General features: G+C 34.6%; 2 protein-coding genes across 3 annotated transcripts; one reads left to right on the top strand and one right to left on the bottom strand.

Moving 5' to 3' along the window:
• Nucleotides 1-14437: 14437 nt before the first annotated feature.
• LOC140866534 (aminotransferase ALD1, chloroplastic-like) lies at nucleotides 14438-17226 on the top strand. Its single transcript, XM_073271550.1, has 10 exons — nucleotides 14438-14575; nucleotides 14658-14683; nucleotides 14780-14853; nucleotides 14982-15098; nucleotides 15423-15485; nucleotides 15616-15720; nucleotides 15907-15957; nucleotides 16045-16365; nucleotides 16484-16690; nucleotides 16766-17226. Exons 1-10 carry the CDS (start codon nucleotides 14511-14513, stop codon nucleotides 17057-17059), a joined length of 1323 nt encoding a protein of 440 aa, XP_073127651.1. The 5' UTR covers nucleotides 14438-14510; the 3' UTR covers nucleotides 17060-17226.
• Nucleotides 17227-18543: 1317 nt separating this feature from the next.
• Nucleotides 18544-20968, bottom strand: LOC140866002 (non-specific lipid transfer protein GPI-anchored 31-like). Of its 2 annotated transcripts, XM_073270857.1 has the most exons (3): nucleotides 20480-20968; nucleotides 20314-20334; nucleotides 18544-18974 (listed from the first exon to the last, which is right to left on the bottom strand). In XM_073270857.1, the coding sequence occupies exons 1-3, from the start codon at nucleotides 20829-20831 to the stop codon at nucleotides 18790-18792; spliced, it is 558 nt and encodes a 185-aa protein (XP_073126958.1). In that variant the 5' UTR covers nucleotides 20832-20968; the 3' UTR covers nucleotides 18544-18789. The 2 variants fall into 2 exon arrangements, with proteins under 2 accessions (XP_073126958.1, XP_073126959.1); XM_073270858.1 differs by lacking the exon at nucleotides 20314-20334.
• Nucleotides 20969-22750: the final 1782 nt, after the last annotated feature.

Below are 22750 nucleotides of genomic sequence, written 5' to 3'. Positions count from 1 at the left end.
CCCATAGGTGTGCACATGTGTTTAGTGTTGTCATTCAGAAACTTCTTCACAAGATTTTTAGCATACTTGCTTTGACACAAAAATATATCATCATGCATTTGTTTCACTTGCAAGCCCAAGAAATATGTTAACTCACCAACCATGTTCATCTCAAATGTAGAAGACATGCACTTCACAAAATCATCAATAAGTTTATCATTTGAAGCACAAAAAATTATATCATCCACATAAATTTTGAAAATTAAGATATTACCTTGAGACTTTTGCACAAACAAAGTCTTATCAACTTCACCTCTTTTGAAGCCAATATTTAGCAAGTACTCAGTTAGTCTTCCATGCCATGCACGTGGTTCTTGCTTTAATCCATACAATGATTTTTTTAACTTATACACATAATCAAGATGATTTGGATCCTCAAACTCTTTAGGTTGTTTCACAAAGACTTCTTCATTTAGGATCTCATTCAAAAAGACACTTTTTACATTTATTTAAAAAAGTTTCATCCCCATGTTACACGAAATAGCAAGCAGAAGTCGGACTGACTCAATACGGGCTACAGGAGCAAAGGTTTCATCAAAATCCACCCGTCAACTTGTGTATACCCTTGAGCTACCAACCTAGCTTTATTTCTAATGATGTTTCCCGACTCATCAGTTTTATTCTTGAAAATTCATTTAGTTCCTATGACATTACCATGAGCAGGACACGGTACCAAGTACCAAACATCATTCCTAACAAATTGTTCTAACTCTTCATGCATAGCATTGACCCAAAAATCATCTTTTAAAGCCTCTTCAACCTTTTTGAGATCAATGTTTGACACGAAATAAGAGAATCTTACCTGAGAATACGTAGAACTCATGCACAACAAATCTGCCATCTTTCGATAATCCACTTTCTCTTTCCTTCGAGTTTGCAAGTCTCCATGCACATCTCCAATGACCTGTGAGGTTGGGTGATTCTTCTGAATTCTGCTTGGAATATTCTTTCCAGCTTCGTTTACCTCACTGTTCTCATCAGTATTCTCATCAGTAGGCTTTTCAACTTTTGATTCTGTATTTTCTATAGGAGGTGTTGGCAACACTCCTTTGACAACATCTGAATTTCCAGAATTATCCAGCAGATCATTAACTCCATCCTCAGCTGTTTTCTTCTTTAGATCTGCAAAGTCATCAAAAACAACATTAATTGACTCAAAAATAGTCCTTGTTCTCAAAATATACATCCTATAGGCTTGGCTATTTGATGAATATCCCAAAAACATACACTTATCACTTTTTGCATCAAATTTAGCAAGATGATCTCTATCATTCAAAACGTGACATACACATCCAAAAACATGAAAATATTTAAGGTTTGGCCTCTTTCCCATGAGAATTTCATATGATGTCATAGTAGTATCATTCCTCAAATAAACTCTATTTGAAATATGACATGCAGTATTCAAGGCTTCAGCCCAAAATCGTTTTGAAATATTTTTCGAACTCAGCATCACTCTTGCCATTTCTTGCAATGTCCTATTTTTCCTTTCAACAATTCCATTTTGTTGTGGGGTTTTAGGAGCAGAAAATTCATGAGAAATACCTTTCTTATCACACAAACTAGCAAAAGAAGAGTTTTCGAATTCCTTACCATGATCAGTGCGAATACGGATTACCTTCAGATTATGTAGATTCGTAATCTTAGTGAGCAGTTTCTTGAAGGCATCAAATGTGTCTGATTTTTCTTTCAAAAAATTTACCCAATTATATCGTGAGAAATCATCCACACAAACAAAAGAATATTTCTTACCTCCAAAGCTTTCAACATCCATTGGACCCATCATGTCCATATGTAAAAGCTCAAGACAGCGTGTTGTCACAGATGTTGGCAACACCTCGTGTGACACCCTAGTCTGCTTCCCTTTCTGACACGCTTCACAAACAAATGGAATACCAGATTTTAAGTTAGGCATACCTCTCACAGCATCTAACTTACTTAAGTTCTTTAATATTTTGAAATTTGCATGACCCAATATTTGATGTCATAGATAAAACTCATTAACTTTTGTGTGCCTACAAGCCATCTCTTCTCCGAGTTGATAGCAGTTGTCGGATGACCTAGTACCTGTCATGACACAGAGATTTGAATCATCAAAAACTTGCATAATTTCTTATCAAATTGCACATGCAAATTATCATCACAAAGTTGGCTTATGCTTATTAGATTGGCAGTAAGTCCTTCAACATGAAGCACATTGCGAAGTTTAGGCAGACCAGCAACATTCAGAGTTCCCTTTCCAACAATTGAACCTCCCCCATAGGTTACTTTTCCACTTTTCTGTTCAACATAGTCAGTGAGAAACTTCTTGGAACCTGTCATATGACGTGAGCTACCGCTATCAACGTACCAAGCACCTGAAACATTAGTCCTTAAAGTAGAATAAATCATATGATATTGAATATCAGCTTTTGGTACCCAAACCTTCCTTACATAAGATCTATTTTTGGAGATGTTGTGGGTAGGTGTTGGAAACACCTTAGGCAACACCTTCGATGTAGATCTATACCTGTAGTCTTTTTGCAGCTTAAAACAGTATGGTTTGATGTGACCAGGTCTATGACAGTAGTGACAAATGTATTTACGTTTCCTTTTAGACATTGAAGGAGCAGCAGGCTGTGGCTTTGATTTTGGAGGGACAATTGGTGAGGCCTTTTTATATGAGCTTTCAGTACTGCAACTTTCCTTGACAAACACAGGGCCTTTCGAACTTTCACCAACCTCAAATATGTTGTTTTCAAAACCTAAACCAGTTGTACCATCTTTTCCCATCATAAGTAGAGAATCAAGTTTGGAAGTACTTGAATTAAACTTGGCCAAAGTAGCATTTGCTTTTTCGAGTTCTTCCTTCACTTGAATTAATTCCATGTCTTTCTTACTCAGCATGACTTCCAGTCTTGACACATCAGCCTTTAGATCATAATTTTCCTTTGAAAGAATAGTATTCATCTTATTGGGATAAAACCCAAATACGTCCTTAAAGTTTCCTAACTTTCCCAAAAATATACTAACACTTTATTCGTTCCTAATTATGTCCCTTATTTAACAAATAGTTTTCTTAATATTTTCCTCAAACTAAAAATTTTCTATAATACCCTTATTCTAACAATTATAATTAATATTTCCTCTGGGCTCACAAAATGGTATCAGAGCCTAGGTAATTTTATTTAGACTTTATATTATTCATTAAATCATACTTTTCTTTTTTGAGGAAGAGATTTTCAACAAACCATGGATTCAAACGAGAGTTTGAACCAGAAGGATTTCATTTATATGAAAACCCATAAACAAGTGAATCTATTTAAAATAGATTCTTTACAACAGAACTTAAAGAGACTTAGGTCTTTTATACTCTCTGAAGAGATTAAGAAATATGATTTCTAATTCTCAATTTCTAGAGATCACACCAGATTCCTCTAAACTCTCAGGAGATCTTAGAGAAATTCAAAAGACGGTACAATATTACAGTAATCAGCTGTATGAAATACCTCGACAGATTGGAGAAATCCTTAAAAAACAAGAAGAAATTCTTGTAACTCTAAAGGATCTTCAAACTAAAATTATAAATCTAGAACATACTTCTGGTTCTAGAAAGGGAAATACAGGAGGAAGGTTACCACTCTCGTTTGGTACCGAACCTCTGTTACATCAGAAAGGTAAAACCAAAATGGTTCAAAAACCTTTAACTGATGATGAATTGATGATTAATCTTATAAAAACAGTATCAGAGAAAAACACTATCTGATGACTACTTTAGAAAGATTAAATCTCGAGGATCTACAAGATCTTGCGGATTCTTTTTCGAATCTTAAAGTAGTAGATCTAAAAATGAATTCTCCTGAGGGTGAACAACCCATAGGGAATCCCCCGAGATATGTGGTTAAAACAGAATAACCACATAGTGAGTTCCATGTTGGAGAAAATTCACATCCAGCAGGAACCAGATCAAGAAGGAGTAATATACCAATACATCAAACTCCTTATGGAAAAACCGTTTTAGACCCGATACATACTTATGAGGTTATGTTAAACCTGGATGTTCTGGACTTCAAAAACAGAGAAGATCTCATAGATGATTGGACATCAGCCATGAGAATAGCAGCAGGAACTTTAGATCTCAATAAATAAGGATTTATCAAACTTCTGGAAATGAGTCTAATGAGATCTGTTAAGATAGCTTGGGAAATGACCATGCCAGAAACCAAGGAATCAATCTTAGCAGGAGAATCACTTAGCGAGATTGGAGGAAGAATGGCCACCCTTTTTAAAGCAGAATTCATAGGAGTAGACTATTTCAATAATCAAGATACAGAGAAAAAGAGAAGATAAACTCAAGCTCTGTATAGCCTCGAATTACATGATATCTGTTTAGTTGATGAATATATTATGTTATTCACCAAATATAGATGGAATTCGGGAGTTGAAGAAAATGTAGCCATTCAGCTATTTTTCGCAAAAATGCCAAGCCCCTGGAGAGAAATGCTGATAAAAGAATACGTTCCAGGTAATCTTGATACTTTGGCAAGACGCGCCTCTTTTTTGAAAGGAAAATTGGCGGAATGATGTCATATGGCAGCATTACAGAAGAACTACAAGAAAATAAGGGGTATTAACAATCATACTCCTATATGTTGTAGAGAAAATGATCTCCCTACGGTTATAGGGAATAAATCACAGGGATTTAAAAGGAAGAAATTCAGAAATAATCCCTACAATAAAAGAATGAAAAGTTCTTGGAAACCAAGAACATTTTGGTCCAAACAAAAGGCCAGATCTTATAGATCAGGTAGAAGAAGTGGACCTACAAGAACATCCCCAGCAACAAACTCATCACAAGGCAAGGAAAGAACACCATCTAGAAGAACTTTCAGAAGAACTCATACGAGAGCAAGTGAAAGTTTCAAGGATTGCAACTGCTGGACATGTGGAGCAAGAGGACATATATCTACAAACTGTTCAAAAAACGAGAAAAAGGGAGTTAAACTCTTTGAAGCAACACCAGATATGGATGATGCGGTATTCTTTCAAGATCTAGTCCAAGTATATCAATTTGAAGATATCCCCTTAGATGAAAGTATATACGAAGAAGAGATATTGTTTAGCCAAGATGAATCTGAAGATGAATCAGAATCAGAATCAGAATCAGAATCAGAATCAGAATAAAGAAGAAGTGTTTCGACACGAAACACAAGAGAGTTTGGCTGGATTTTTTAGTCAAACCACGATATCTCATAATATGGTCCAAAGGATTATGAGAGAAAATCCAACATTACAGAAGTACCAAGGATTTTCGGCAGGACAAGTAGAGAGGGTCTTAGGCAACCTAGGGCTAAGACAAAGAAGATATCATTTGATTTACAAAGTATCCAGAAGGGAAATGGCAATTCCGATGGAGTTAACAAGTAATCAAATAGAGATGCAGTTAATTCCTTTTGAAGAATTAAGAGAGAAATTGGAAAAGCTGAAAAGTGAGGTAGCAAGAACGATGTCTTGGATTCATATTGGAGCAATCCAAATAATGATCAAGGCAACTTTTAAAGAAGGAATAGATTCACCCATAGATATCGTAGTATGTGATAAAAGAATGGGGAATATCCAAGATGTTGTTCTGGGTACGATCTCAGGAAATCTATGTGCAGGAAAAATTGTAGGAGTTATTTATCCAAGAATAGCCTACAATTTAGCTGACAGAGACTTTAGTCGAGCCTTGACGTTGCATCAAAACTTCAAGGAAAAAAGATTAATAAAGGAAGGTAATAGACCATATTCTATTACTTATCAAATTTCATATGCTCTTTCTAATACGCACCATTCTGAATTATTTATTAGAAATGAGTTTATTGAAATTCCAGAAATCTTTGGAAAAGTTGCTCAAGCAATATACCCGGAAAGAATCGAGTTTCCTTTAATTCATGAAACAGACATTCAAATACAAGATAAACCGGTTCTATACAGAGATCTAAAAATAGAACCCCGAAGGTTATCTTTCCAAGGTGACCGAATGACAAGTCGAAGGTGGGAAAAATCTCCTATTCAGGAAATTCCACCAGAAGAAAAGGAGTTTTCAATAATAGGAAAACTTAGATCTCCAGAAGGATGGAAAGAAGTCAAAATAGTATTCGAAATTACAAGTCACAGGAACCAATTTTCTTGTAACTCGATTTACTATTTAGAGCAGCAGGTAACAGGAACTTACCAAGGATTAATAAATATTGGAGAATTAGAAGTTCAAATCTGTGGAATTCCAGGAAAAGAAGTGGATCAGCTCATTCTTGGCCTAGAGTTTCTGGAGGACCATAAACCATGGAAACGTCTTGAAAAAGGAATAGAGTTTATGGCAAAAGAAAAGACTTGGAGGATTCAATAAGAATTCTACGAAATGGAAAACCAAGAGAATTGGATAAGGAACAATCCCTTAATCAGATTCGAAAACTCTGTTTACAAACAAAGGAAGAAGCAATTGTTGAAATTAGTAAGTCATGAACATGATTTACTAGAACGCATTGAAGAAGTAGAAATGAGTAACAATCCTCTACTTTCTGAAGCCTTAGGAAAACTAAAGGTAAATAGTCTTAATCGGATTACTGAGTTATAACACAGTCTGTTAAAAATGGCGGGGTCATTTAGTAATCCCTTTAAAAAATGACAACAATTCCTTTCTCCATATACATTCCAATAGGGATGTTGTATGAACAATATAAGACTGAATATTTTGCAGCTTATATTGACTCGGGAGCAGGAATTTATACAGCAAAAAGAGGAGTCTTCCCTGAAGAATGTGAAGAAGAATTGCCAAAAATTGCTGGACGAGATTTCTCTCGAAGAAATTTAATTTTTTGCAAAGGAATAAAACAAGCAGAGATCCTTATAGGAGGAGCAGGTATCTTGTTAGGAAATAACTTCTTACAAATGTTTAAGAAGTACACACAAGACAATGAGTCAAGAAGACTTATGTTCACTACAGTTTGTGATCATAAAATTATCGTTCAACGACTCAAGGTTGCTTTTTATCGACAAATACCGATAATATTTCGCAGCCAGCGTGGTGATAAAGAACAACTTTTTCACCCAAAAATGAAAGATCCAAGAAGGTTTGGAGAAACCATGTTGAAAATAACAACAGAACGAGAACTCCAAACAGAGGATATGGAGCTTCTCAAAGTAACTCTAAATCACAGAGATATAGAGTTAGAAACTAAAGTATCCCTTGAAGATGTCAAAAAGAGGCTCAAAGAAAGTTACAACGAGCATCCTTTGGCATGGTGGGATAGAAATCAACTCAAAGTCAGTCTTACTCTAAAGGAAGGCAAAGAGTATGAATTCGTCATATATAAGTCTATCTCAATGAACATAACAGATCAAAGGGATATGAGAATGATTATCAAGGAACATTTGGACCTTGGTCTAATCAAAAAAGGAGTTTCACCATATAGCAGCCCAGGTTTTCTGGTCAGAAATCATGGTGAAATAAAAAGAAGAAAACCCAGGTTAGTTATTAACTACCAAGGTATTAATAAAATCCTGGAATTTGATGGGTACTTCATACCCAGTAGAGAACATCTAATTAGCTGTGTACGAAATGCTAGAGTATTCTCAAAATTTGATTGTAAGTCTGGTTTTTACCAGATTTGAATGGAAGAAGGCAGTAAGAAATTCACAGCCTTCTCTACACCACAAGGACATTATATCTGGAAAGTTATACCTATGAGATTGGCTAATGCACCCCAAATATTTCAAAGAAAGATGGATAATCTTTTTAAAGATTATTTCAACTTCATGTTTGTTTATATTGATGATATTCTTATAGCATCAAAAAACATAGATGAACATATTAAACATTTAGAGATTTTCTCTAAAATTTGTACACAAGAAGGACTGGTTTTATCTGAAAAGAAAGCAGTCATAGCAACAAGGAAAATTGAATTTCTTGGAATTGAGATTGATGAAACTGGAATAATTCTACAACCTCATATTGTGGAAAAGGTAAAGAATTTTCCAGATAAACTCAAAGATGTAAAACAACTCCAAAGTTTTCTAGGAGTAGTTAATTTTGCAGGGATGTTCATAAACAATCTGGCAATGTATAGAAAGGTGTTTAGTCCTTTGTTAAAAAAGGGTGCAAGGTTTATATGGACCGATGAACATACTAAAGGGGTGAACCAATTAAAGGATATGTAAGAATCTCTCAAAAATGGCTATACCCGTGGATGAAGATGATCTGGTGTTATTTACAGACGCCAGTGACGAATGGTGGGCAGCAGTTCTTACTAAGATCGCTCCGGATGGAGAAATACCATGCAGATATTGTAGCGGTCTTTTTTCAGAATATAAGGCTATCAAATGGCATATCAACGAAAAGGAATTTTATGCAGTTAAAAGGGCTTTCGAAAAATGGCCATTATTTTTACTTGCTAAAAAATTCACTTTGAAGGTTGATAACACTCAGGTAAAAGCTTTCCTAAGGAATAAGATTGAATCTAAACCTGAGAAGGCTAGGTTATTAAGATGGCAAGCTTTATGTCAAAATTATATTTTTGATATTGTTATTATTAAATCTCATGAAAATATTCTTGCAGATTTCTTAACAAGATATGGAAGGCAGTGACGTAGATTCCATCATGAAAATGCAGAGGCATCTCAGGGAACACCTTAGGTTGCTTCAAACCGAGTTCAACCAGCTTGTCATAAGTGCCGATATGGTGGGCAGATTACAACAAGCTGATCGGATCAAAGTATCCAATCGAATCACAGGATGTATGCAAGCTCAAACTCAACTATGGGCTGCTATTCAAGGGCCTATTATGCGTGCCATAGAAAAACCACTGGTTTCTCAAAAACAAGAAATACAGCCACCGGTTGTAAAACAATATGTTGAGGATTCTAATACTCAAGAAACAAGCGCTAATCTATCATCAGCTTTTGATGATCTAGATAAAGCAACAATTGATGAGGATAACTCATCAAGTCAACCCTTCGCCTCTGGGGTAAAAGAGGAAGAGATCAATTTTAGGCCCCACACTGACAAGGGCAAATCTAAGATTGATACTAACCCAGCTGTAATTTCTCCATTTCAGGTTTATCAACAAAGATGGGAGAAATTAAGTACAAGAAGTGAAATCAACCCAATCACTTGCAGGGTTGATGTTGCAGGAATATATCCAAGGGTTTGACTAAAAAACAATTTCAATCCTAAGGATGTAAAGTTATGGTATGAATTTGGGGCTCTAGCCTCAGTTTATACAACTTCACCAGGCTTCCAAGAAATATCACAACTACCAAATGGATTCAGGAAGCAGTCCAAGAAACATGGGTAAGTAATGATAATTTGTCCAGAGGAGATGTGATCGAGTTATACTTCTTTAGTGCTGCTCCAGAACCAACAGGAAAAGGATCACACGAGCCCTTTCATTTCATCAAGCTAAGGAGACCTGACATGAATAATCACAGATTTATCAAGGATCATATATCTGAAGAAATACCATTGGTGTCCACCTTTGGAGAAAATGAAATTTCAACCAGAAGGGCATGGGGTATTTGGGTTTGTCTCACCGAGATAGATAAGGTCAAATTTTCGTTCAAATTTATCAAAATTCTATGAACGGATCATTCCTGTTAAACACAATGACAGGAAAAACTACGACTTTTGCGGAAGAACTCTTCGAAAAGAAGAGGAAATTTTTGTGGAACAACAAGCTGCCGGGGAGTAAAGAAACTCGCCAAAAATTTTGTAACATGGCTCATATCGGAAGATGGTCAGAGAATATCTGCCCAGAATGTCCAAACCAAAAGGAGCCAAAATTCGGAAAAACCTTCAAACCCCGAACGGATCGAAAAGATTTTTCCGAGACAAGAAAAGGTGGACAGGGACCACCAAAACTGCGTTTTCCCAGGGGCTCACTGCAAAAGCAAAAGATGCCCCGACAACAATAAAAAAGGCATGTGAGGAGAATAAATCCAAAAGAAAAAGTCAAGCATGTGACTCCTCCACTAGTAAAAGATGTCATCGGGCATGTGACTCCCACTAGCAAAAGATGCCATCAATAATGGCATAAAGAATTCAAGACAGTTGTAAGATTCCCTGAAGTTTCTCGGTGAAACGAGTGGAACTTCGGCTATAAATACAAGATTTTAAGGAAGCTGAAGACATCGATCATTTCCTTCAGTTTTCTTACAAATAAAACATTGTAATATTTCTCTTTCTATTGTATTAAGTTTTACTTTTATGTATTTCAAGAACAAGGCTACTATGAGTAGCTAAACAAGTTATCTTCTCCTCTTCAAAGGAGGTTGATTTATGTAATAATATGTTGTCTGAATAAATTTCCGAAGCTCTTCTCTATCATGTTATTTTATTTAAAAAATTAAGCTTTTACTATACGCCATAAGGTAGGAAACGAAATAGGGCTGTGCTAGCTGCTGCTGAAGGAGTCTGTGTCAGAAACCATCGGTTGCGATCGCGTGGTTTGGTTGTGAGGAACAACCTGTAAAACCCGGTGGACATAACCCGGCAACAGTGTGGTCAAAGAGGTATTCTGCTTTAATTTACTGACGGAAGCATGATGGGATTAAGCCTTTAAATTTTAAATAGGGAAATAAAGGGTAGAATGGGCATTATTTTGTTTTAAGGACAAATTCAAGAAACTATTTAATGAATCAGGGATATATTTGGAACATGAAAAGTGAAAGGGATATAATACGAAAAATGGAAAAGATACAGGGATATATTTAGGAATTGTCCCCATCTTATTCCTTTCAACCCAATCAGTATGTAACTCTTCAAACACCATCTGAGCTTCTTCCATGGACATTGTCTCTTCACCTGGATCAGTATCACACATATTATCAGTAATTGAAGAATTCAAACAAACTGACCTTTGGGAGATGTTGCGGCCAGGTGTGGCAACACCTGCGACAACACCTAAAGGATTGACTTGAAACTTTTTCTTGCTCTCCAGTAGTGCAGATAAGGCAGTATGGATTTTTTCATCTTCCTGTTCTTCTTTTTCAGACTCTTCATCACTTAAAAACGTGTTCATCCCTTTTCTAAGAATGTTGGCACACTCATTTGCATAGTTTTCAAAGCCTTGAAAAGTATGACATTGAACAGTGTCCAACTTTTTTAAGACAAACTTCTTCTTCCCTTCCAACATCAGTCGAGGCTTAGGAGTATCAACAGGTTTTCTTGGTGATTGTTCTGGTCCAGTAATCCTTAAAGGCTTGTTAGAGAACATTGGAGCCTTGAGTTTTTTATCCGTATTTCTTGACTCTTTCATCTTCTTCAGATAATCATTGAATTTCCTAGTCATGAGAGAGATCGAATCATCTTCTAAATCAGATTGATGAACTTCTTGATGAAATTGAACATACTCCTCGTATGAGGATTTTGAGGCTTGAAGGGCTATTGATTTTCCTTTATCCTTCTCTTGTTCTGTATTGTTCATCTCAAAAACTTGAAGAATGCTAATCAGTTCAGTCATCTTCATCTTTGAAGTGTTTTTTATTTCTTCAAGTGCACAAATCTTCCCATTGAATCTTTTAGGCAAGGATCGAAGAACCTTGTTCACCATAGTTTCACTAGCAATAGGTCCTCCAAGAGCATGCGCCTCTGTGGCTATCTCCCTAAGTTTCTTATCATAATCAGCAATAGTTTCATTCTCATCCATCCTGATATTCTCAAATCTTGCGTTTAACAATCTCAATCTTGTTATTCTCACGCTATCAGTCCCTTCACAGTGTTCTTGAAGAGCATCCCATGCATCCTTAGCAATAGTGCAGTCAGATATGATTCCATACATCCTCATATCCACAGTTGCAAAAATTGCATTGAGTGCTTTAGCATTGTAGCTTGAACTTTGTGTTTCCTCGGCAGTCCAAGTTTCTTCTTGCTTGATGATATAGTGTCTATCTTCATCTAGCGTCTTTGGAGGAGTCCAACCAGTTAGAATACTTTTCCAAGCACGAACATCCATAGCTTTAATAATATATCGCATCCTATTCTTCCATAGTGCATAATTCGTGCCATCAAGGACCAGAGGTTTCAAGAACGAGTTCGCAACAGACGATGAGTCCATCTTATTCCCTGTAATAAAATAAACAAACCAAGATCAGTTCTTAATGTATCAAGAATATGACTCTGATGCCACTTGTAAGGGAATTGAGGTTGCACATAAACAGTTTGAGGTATTGTCACAAGGTGTTGACAACACCTACAATAACACCTTGAGTAATTTGCAACGGAATATAATTTAGGCGTGAATAAAATAAACAAGAAACCAATTAAATAGACTCAAATGATTTAAGCAAGAGTATAAAATACTCTTGCTACGCCTCAGGGCAAAACTTCACTAGAAAATTATTCAAAGAGTTTTACAAACCCTAAAAACTAGTGATTATTGTAAAATCAATTTTCTCCGACATATGAGAAAATAAAACGAATAAAAATAACTCCTAAAAATTATATATGAAATAGAATAAAGAAAATATATTAAGGAGTTAAAATTCTCGACGCCAAAACTTGTAGAGATAAAAACACTTTTTGATCAATGATCTTCAAGTGTTCTTCAAACATCAAGTAAACACGATCGATACCGACTTCAGAAGATCTTTACTCAATGTACGTGTATGAAGCCTTTTTGATAAACTCTCTCGGTCTCTCTATGATATCGGTCTACTCCAATTGATTTGTCTCTCTCCAATATATAGACTAGAATTCTTCCTTGTAGATGTTTCCTTGTAGACATAGGATTATCTAGATTTGATCATATCAAATCTACACAACATGAAAAACGATTCCCATTAGATATGATATGATAAAGCCAATAATATCACAAATCAAGTTAATCAAGGAAATAAATAACTTAAATAAAATTACTTCATGTTCAAGAAAGACAAAACATATTAAATAAAATCTTTTCAAAAAAATGATGATTTAAAGAAATAAAACATTCCTTTCACTCTTCTCCCGGAGACGAACTGCGACTTACGACATTGCCGGGCAGTAGATTTATCAATTGTTTCACACTCCTGTGATATATTTCTTTACCATGTACCGTGTACGTACGTAAGTATACTTTCTCGTGTGAAAGGTTTATAAAAAATTCTCAAGTCAACTAAATTTAAATGATACAGTTAGTTGTTTGATAAGTGTTATTTTTTAATGTTTTTCAGAGACTGAATCGTGTGAGAAGGAAGAAAATAAGAATAACGTAAGTAATATCAAAAAGGGACGACATACACCATATATGTCACCCAATTTGCGTGTGGTCTTAGGAATTTGTTTGAGGCCAGCTCATGAAAGGTTCCTTTGTCTTGGTCTACATTCCGCAAAGAGAAAATATTTTTTTGTATCTTTAATTTGTTTTTTTTTTATTATTTTAGTTCGTTAAGTTTTTAATTGTCGGTCTTGGTATAATAATTTCTGAATTTTGGGTTATTTTGATCCATCGAAATATTTAATTTTTGTTAAAAAAAATACTTATTAGGTGATATGCATCGTTGAAGCATATTTTGGTGTCACATTAATCATTGGATGTTTACGATGAAACACATCAAACTTGTAAAATTTATTGACTGTTTTTTATGTTTTAAGCTTCTTTCAAATAAATTGATTTAATCTCTTGATTTTTGGCAACATTAGCTAGCCACCGTCTAATCAACGTTTTCCGACAAGGAAATACAAGTCGGTGTGAGATGCACCAAAATTGAGAAGTTATTGTATTAAGACTAAAGTTAGGCTGCGTTTACTTGCCTTGATAAATGAGGGATAACATAATTATACTGACTAATCCTATGTTTAGTTGCAAAATTAAAAATCATTATAAATCCTAAGCCCGTTAATAATAAGATTTACAAATGATTGTTAATCCTAAATTTTAGAATGAATTATAAATCTGTACATGGTGAAAAGAGAAAAAAAAATCAATCTCAAATTTAATCTCACTTCATATACTATCAATTTATATTAATAATCACATTTTAATCTATTCTTGCACAATCTCATCTCTCGAAGTAAACGCAGTGCGAATTTCAATGACAATGTTGAAAGGCTATCATTCGATATGAAAGATGAATCATTAATTGATAACACATTTTTGTTTCATCCAACGTTTGATTTTACTCGATTTCTACAAAAAAAATTTATCACCTATTAATCATCATCTCATCGTTCGAATCACAAAAGACCGCAAATTGTGATATATGGATGCATGGTGTGAACGATCTGATTTTAATTTACAAGTTTGCACAGCTATTGGATCAAACAGATCATAGTAGTTGCGCTTCGACGTGTCTACAATGACATCATGCATGTATGCAAGTTGATAGTGACAACAAAAATTCATTAAATTGATTCATAAGTGTACATATAAATATCACCTTCTCGTGCTATATATATGTGCTCATTAATATTTGACTATTACATATTTATACACTAAATTTAGAGTCCCAACATATTTATACACAAAGAAAAAAACATGTTCAAGGCTTCAATATCTTTCAGTTCAATGCCTTGTAAAACACTTTTTCAGCCAAAATCTAGGTAATCAAATTGGTTTTATTTCACCACTTTTCATCTGTGATAATGCTCCATCTCATGTTAACTGGTTTAATTTTGCATGCAGTATCAAAACAGAAGATAATGGGAAAGGTACGTACGTATATTATATACATCAGCAATTAATTTTTGTGGGAATTATAAGTTCAAAGATTTCACTGGCTTTCTTTTGACTTCGTGTTCATGCAGTTAACTATTATCATACAAAAGTTGTTCGAAATCCAAAGTTGGAGAGGCTTCAATACAACTACTTGTTTCCTGAGGTTGGTGGCTATCTCTTTGTTTATCCATCCATGCATTGGTTGTTATAAGATCATTATATTTTCACCAACCTATATATCATCTAAAATATGAAATTCACTTGCTGGAATATCGTATCGCGAAATTACAGATTTCTGCACGCGAACTTCAGCATGTCAAGAAGTATCCGAATGCAAGAGTTATAAGTCTTGGTATCGGTGACACCTCGGAGCCGTTGCCAGATGTTGTAGCTTCAAGCATGGCTAATGTAAGTTTAAACAAATTCCGATAATATTGAAGGTTTTCTTTACATGTCCTAAAATATTTTTGCAGATTAATATTGACATATCAGGCATGATTCAGAATGTTCAAGTTGAATAGATTCTGTGGTCCATCTTGGACTAGGACTTATATGAATGAACGGAAAAATTCTTATTATTATTTTTTTTTTTGAAAAAAAGAAGGAATTCCAGGGCCATAAATAAGACAAATTAAGACATTGAAATCCCATTCGCCTGGAAAGTTCATAGAATTACAATTTATAATTCATTCTTTATAGTTTTCATTCATGTTCTGATATTCTATATTGCAGTATGCACACAACCTTTCAACAACTGCGGGTTATAGAGGGTATGGAGCTGAACAAGGTAGCAAGGTAAAAAGTGTTATATATATGCATATTATCGCGTATGCATGCGACATTATGGCGCGTTGGCATGGTGTCGTAAATTTTACATCAAGAAACGTCCTTTAGGTTCATTTGGTTTCAAATTCTTATGTCTCAGGAACTTCGAAAAGCTATAGCAGAAACATTTTACAAGAAACTGGGTATTAAGGACAAAGAAGTCTTCGTATCAGACGGTGCGCAATGTGATATATCTCGCTTGCAGGTATACATATTAATTATATACATCACAAGGGATTGGAGGTGTATATATCATTTTCCTTTTCTTATCGAAACCATAGTAAACAGACAAGGCGCACGCGTATGTGCATTATCCAAGGGCCGAGCCTAGACTTGTAAGGCTTGTAAGGCTAGAGGCGCCTGATAACTGTGCTTTTGTGTTTTCTTGCAGCTGCTATTTGGATCTAACATGTCCATAGCGGTTCAAGATCCGATTTTTCCGGTGATTCTAGATCTTTTTTCACAACATAAAGATGGTTCTATGCATGATTAATTGGTTCCTTAAAAGTTTCTTCTCTCATGAAAACAGGCTTATATAGACTCAAGTGTCATAATTGGACAGACAGGTGATGTGGATACTGAATCAGGGAGGTATCAGAATATCAAGTACATGAAATGTGGCCCTCAGAATGGTTTCTTCCCCAACCTCTCCGACACTGAACGAACGGATATCATATTCTTCTGCTCTCCCAACAACCCAACCGGTCACGCGGCTACTCGAGAGCAACTAGAACAACTAGTGCGATTCGCGCAGGACAACGGATCAATCATCGTGTATGACTCAGCTTACTCTGTTTATGTCACCGACGGAAGACCTCGATCCATATACGAAATCACTGGTGCCGAAAAGGTAATTAAACACATCCCCCAAAATCAAGATCTTGCTTAACTCATATTGGATGGAGACTTTTTTGTCCTCCGATCCTCTTCATAGGAACATGAGAAGATCATGATGATCACTGCCACAGGTTGCTATCGAAATCTCGTCGTTTTCCAAGATAGCAGGATTCACAGGCGTTCGGCTCGGTTGGACGGTGGTGCCTGAGGAGCTCTTGTACTTGAATGGCTTCCCTGTCATAAACGATTTTAACCGCATCGTATGCACTTGCTTCAACGGTGCCTCAAGGATAGCTCAGGCTGGCGGGCTGGCTAGTTTGTCCCCGGAAGGATTCAAGGTAAGTTTTCGACCCAAAAACGTCGACAGTTTTCCACATGATTCATTTTGCAACAATTAATGCAACTTCCTGCAGGGTGTGCTGTCTCTTGTTGATCACTACAGACATAATGCACAGATACTCTTGGAAACATTTGAGTCCCTTGGATTAAAGGCTTACGGGGGTGTAAACGCGCCTTATATTTGGGTTCACTTTCCGGGGTCGAATTCTTGGGATGTTTTCAATGAAATTCTTGAGAAAACACACATCATTACAGTTCCAGGGACCGGATTTGGCCCAGCAGGCAAAGAGTTTATTAGAGTCACTGCATTTGGTCACAGGGAAGATATCATAGAAGCTTCAAAAAGGCTCACAGGTCTTCTGTCCTAAGCATAAAAGAAGATATCCACACTGCTACATCGAGAGCTCTTGCTTCCGATGTGTTTGTATAAGATGAATGTTCGTGCAAATATCTCACTTTAAAATTAAAAAATACCGATAGATCCCTTTTTTTTTTGTTTTGACGTGAGATGTTAGTGCGAAAATCATATAGAATAGCAAATTCAGGACTAGCACTTCTGATGTAACATAAACTCGCTTTGACCATGATGCTTATTATCTACCAAAATTCAATGCGAATAAATCATGATAAAAGAATAAAGAATTCTAATAAGAAAAATGACCAATATTAGTTGCATCCGATTTTTACCATTCATATACACTCCACTTTATAAAAAGAAATAAGAAAAATGTTTTATAAAGTTAAGTGTATATAATACAAACTAGAGGGTAAAAGTGTTATTAAAAAAAATACATATATAGCAAGTTTCTTGTTCGAATTTTGCACTGGTTCTGGACTTTGACTGTTTCTTGCGATTTGAAATTTCATGTATATTGTAAGATGGACTCTCGCGAATTTTTATCCATGAAACTATCCTTATAATAATTTTTTGCATAAAAATATATTATTTTATGATCAAATTTCATGTATATTGTATGATGATTTCTCGTAAACCTATATCTATGAAACTATCCATATAATATTTTTTTACATAAAAATATATTATTTTATGAATCAAATCAGATCGAATAAAAAATTTATTTCACAAAATTTACTGCTCTTACATGAGTTTTTGTATCGAAACTCACTATTTGAAGTGGTAAAAGTATCAACATCAAATGCTTCAAATCTTTAGTTTTAAGTTTTAACATTCGCATTTCCTCAAAAAAAAAAAAAAAAAAAAAAAAAGTTTTAACATTCGCATTTCCTTAAAAATTAAATAGAGTTTTCGTATCGAACATTCACTATTTGAAGTGGTTTTAACATTCGCATTTGCTAAAGGTACGAATATGAGAGCCAATTTTATATTGTGATTAAATAAATGATGATGATTTAAAATACCATTATGATTTAAGCTTATAAAAACATCATGTTACAAAATATCAAATTAATATTATACGAACATCGAATATGAGAGCAAATTTTATATTGTGATTAAGTATATGATGATGATTTAAAATACCGTTATGATTTAAGCTTATAAAAACATCATGTTACAAAATATCAAATTAATATTATACGTACATCGAATACAGAAAAATTAGAGTGAGAAGAGCAAAATATTAATATTCATGTTTGAGACCCAAAAAGAATGACTTCTAATATTCCTTAGTTTGGGTGTCAAGTGACTAAATAAAATTATAATTTAAAAAATATATAAAATTTCTTGATTAAGAGTAAAAATTAACAATATAAAGCCGAAATAAATCGATTTGACCACTAAAGATTTGTTTTTGTTTTTGAATCAATTAGCAAAATTTATTATCCCACATTCTTAAAGTGAAACCAACAAGAGATTAAAAAAACGGTTTAAAATAAGATATCAAGATATAATGAGGCCCACATAAGACCATTATGAACAAAAGAACCGAAGGAAAACTACTAAAACATCCACACAAGAATATAATCATGCTAACAAGTAGTAGCTCAAGTTGGTGTAATTAAAATTGTCTCCAAGGTCCAGTAATAGAACATGGAGCAACTCCAGCTAATTAATAGTAAGCATTGAAACGATCTACCCCGACTCGCCTCTCATCTCAAAAACAGGACCATGGCATGCTCAAAACATAGCGAAAGAGGCAGTAAAAACCATAGTGGCGAACACAAAGATCTCGGTAGAGTGCAAATATGAAGACGACGAGCCCGAGTTTTGAGGAGCTGGTGCAGGAGAAATTGCATTAACTCCTATGCTGGATGTAGGTGGCCCGGCAACCGAACTGGGAGATATGGCAAAAGGTGAAAGAGCTGTAGCAGAACAATGCAGTGACATGTTATGAGAATCGGGACCGCATATAAGCCTTGTGGCCAGTAAAGAACAAAGCAACATTGGTATAAAAAAAAACCTAAAAGTCACATAAGAAAACGAAAACCTATAGTCCTCGTTCGTTCGCATCATCTACATTCCACATTCATGTTTTGGATTACATCTTGCTTGCTTGATAAAGAAAATTGCATAAGATCGTTACCATCTTGAAGTGAGTGTATCAACGACACAATGTCGTTAAATGTTTGCAAAACATAACATGGACAAACATGGTAGTTGGCATGGAGCGAACTTCCAACATGTATTCGCACCAAAATCGACAAAACATATGTTGAAGCCACACTTGTTTTGCACTGAGTATTAATATGACTATAACCAAAACAGCCAACAATTCCCACAATCCATTGTATGATAAAATCAAAGGTCTTGTCCCGACCGAATCCACCAACCTAAGTAAATCCTTAAAACCAATCACAGGTAATGAATGAGTTACCATCAACTGTCCCTACTACTATATTGTTGGAAGAAATTATTATGAAGAGAACAAAAAAAGGAACAAAAACACAAGCAACACATGGCAAGCAGCACGGTAATAAATGCCAATACATTCAAATGAGTGCTGAGACACAGAAGTCCACACGAACCGGTTACAAATTATCTTTGAAATTATAAAATTATCTAAATTCATTAATGAAGTCCAAAGAAGCATATAAAAACAACACGAAATAAAAAAATATCATCAAGGATCAATAACCCCAAATAAACAACATCCCTAGGTGCTAACAGTGAGAGATCCTATGACTATCATTGCTCCAAAAATTTTCTTTATGTGGGATCATTTGTAAGACCCCACATGTTTGGACCATCGATAACGATTGTATTTCTAATTTAGTTAATAATTTAAGGCATTTGAAAAATTACAATAAAATCGGGCATTCAATGCTACATATCATACCCGTAATATACTTCAATGCAATCACTCAACGGATAGGTTCAATAGGAGGGCAAAGTCAAAAACATCAATTTTGAAGTTCAAATTTGGTCCGAGGTAGATTATAGGGGGGCGAGCCCACATAATCTCTTTTTGAAGACAAGACAATCGGAATCGTATTACAGACAGAAAAATACTATTTTTAAAAATGAATTGAGATTCTTGCAGAACCAAATTAACATTATAAAAAAGATTTCATTAGAATTAGACGGGGAGAAATCAAAATTAAAACTTTAAAAGATCTAAAAGTATTGAAATCTCTAGAATACGTACAAAACATGAAAATGGATATATTTTTTTTAAGAAAAAAAGCTCAGATCTGAGTGTACCTGGAGCTGCACCAATGCTCACTGCAGAAAAGGTAAAACAAACAAAATCAAACCTCCATTATTTTCCAAAAACAAAAACAAAAACAAGCCAAGAAATGAAGGAAACACTCACCAAAAAAGCTTACAACTTTTTCCAGGGAAAAAGAAAAAAGATTATGAAACTTACAGCCACAGTTGCTGATAGAAGGAGCGGAAACACTGCACGCAGCGGGTAAAGTCGCGGCCTTGGTGACATTCAGCTTCACCCCCAACTGCGCGCTGTTCTTGAATGTGTCGCAGAGACACTCCGCCTTAGTTTTGAGCACTTTCTTCAGGCCGGAACAGCAATGGCCCTCAGGCTTCGACACCTTGCTGCCCTCCGTCACGTAAGACAGACAGTCCGCCATTGTCAACACCAAAGTCGAGCAGTCCACCGCCACCGCGGGGGTCGGGGCCAACTGCGCGGCGGAACTCGCGGCGGCGAAGAAAGCCAGAAGATTAAGCATGCAGAAAAAGGGAACCCCGAGACGAACTGCCATTTTCTTGAATTGTGAGAATGGGCAGGAAATCGAGGGAGAGGGGGTTTGTATATAGAGGAAGAAAGGGGTGGCAGTTAAGGTAAATAAGAGAGGGTTGCGGGGGTATGATGGGGAATGAGAGGCGAGACAGGTGGAGAGGAAAGCGGTGGGGAGTGGTGTGTGTGTGTCAAAAATGGAACATCGAAATTGGGAAGTTGAGGAATCGAAAAAAGGCAGGGGAAATTAATTCTTGGATTTAGTGCACTTTCTGGCTACGTGTTACATTCTCAGATATATCTGCCCACCCCACATCTCGTATATACGTTTGTGTGTGAAACATAATATATTTGTATATATATATTTTTAAATTTTTAATTTAATTACCATATTATATAAAAATAAATACAATATAAGATTTAGTAAGATAATTGTTTATATAAAATATGAAAAATTAAACATTTCTACAAAATTAAATATATTTAAAAATTAATGCATGAAAGTGTAGGTTTTGAAATTAAAAAAAAAAACTTCATCAAAAAACAGCTACTATTCACCACTCTTATTTTAATGATAATATTGATATTAATAATATAGATATAGATATACTAGTGGTAACGGTAACGCACACATATTACTTGTACAACGTAATATATAAATATATTATGTTGTGTGTATATAATATTACATTTATTTTTTAAAGTTTGTGACTTTAATATATATGTATTTTTCGTAATTTGACATTTTTATGGGTTTTTTTTTTTTTGCAATTTGAAGTTGCACATATCAAAAAACCGGTGCTCTTGTTTAATATATAGTATATATTATAGATTCTTTGGGTTTTTTATATTATTATATTATGTAAATTAAGGAAATTATCGTGATATAACTGCATTAAGAAAAAAAACATTTTATTTATTTTTATTTGATTTATTTAAAAAAATTGTTGAGTGAAAAGAATGGTACATGAGCACGTACAATAGTGATTTGAGGTTGAAGCAGGACGAAGTCAGAATTTTATATTCGAGTGAGCTAAACTTGATATAAATTATAAATTTTTAGTGGAAATATAATATATATCAAGATTAATATATATAATAAATTAACCGTATCGTAATATATATATATATATATATATATATATATATTCACACAAAGTCCAAAAATTGGGGTGGACTAGAGCACACCACAGCCCTTGTAGGTATCCGTCACTAGGTTGAAGCATAATGTTGTTAACTTGATCATATGATAATTTCAGTGATAATAACTTTATTACATGGTTGTATAGTGCTTAGATGACGTTGAAATATTAATTTTTTATTTCATTTAATAACGTTGTATTTAAAATAAAAATAGTAAATTTCACATAATTGAGAAAAAAAAATCAATTACACATAATTAGATCACATTTATTTTATAAACTTACAATTTAACTTTAGAAAAACATCATATAAAGAAATTAAAAAACATGATTAAAAAAATACACTTGATTAAAAATAACACGTGATTATAAGATACAATTTTTTTCCAAGTTTTTTCAATTTTCAATTATTTTTAATTTTTGAAAATATTCATAAAGATCAGATTGATCTGAATGTTGTCTTGAATAAGGATGCAAACGAACTGAGCCGGTTCGTGAGCTTTACGAGCCCGCTCGATAAATATTTGATTAGTAAAGCTAAATTTAATCCAAATAATTTGTGTTCTCCTATTTTAATTGATCAAACTCAGCATCTAGTCAAAACTTATCGATAACCAACTGGGCACGATAGCGTTCCATATTGATTAAAAATATCTTTTTGATTTGTGAAAACAGTTAATCCTAAAATCTTACAATTGAGATAGTTGCAACTGTTAAATCTAGTTTCGTTGATTTATTTAGATTAAACATGCTATGATAGCACAATATACCTAATCTATCACTACCCAACTACCAATCATTC

Source organism: Henckelia pumila, chromosome 4, assembly GCF_033568475.1.
Source record: "Henckelia pumila isolate YLH828 chromosome 4, ASM3356847v2, whole genome shotgun sequence".
Lineage (NCBI taxonomy): Eukaryota > Viridiplantae > Streptophyta > Magnoliopsida > Lamiales > Gesneriaceae > Henckelia > Henckelia pumila.
The sequence above is the reverse complement of the archived record's forward strand: the minus strand, read 5'-3'. Positions and strand labels throughout refer to the sequence as shown.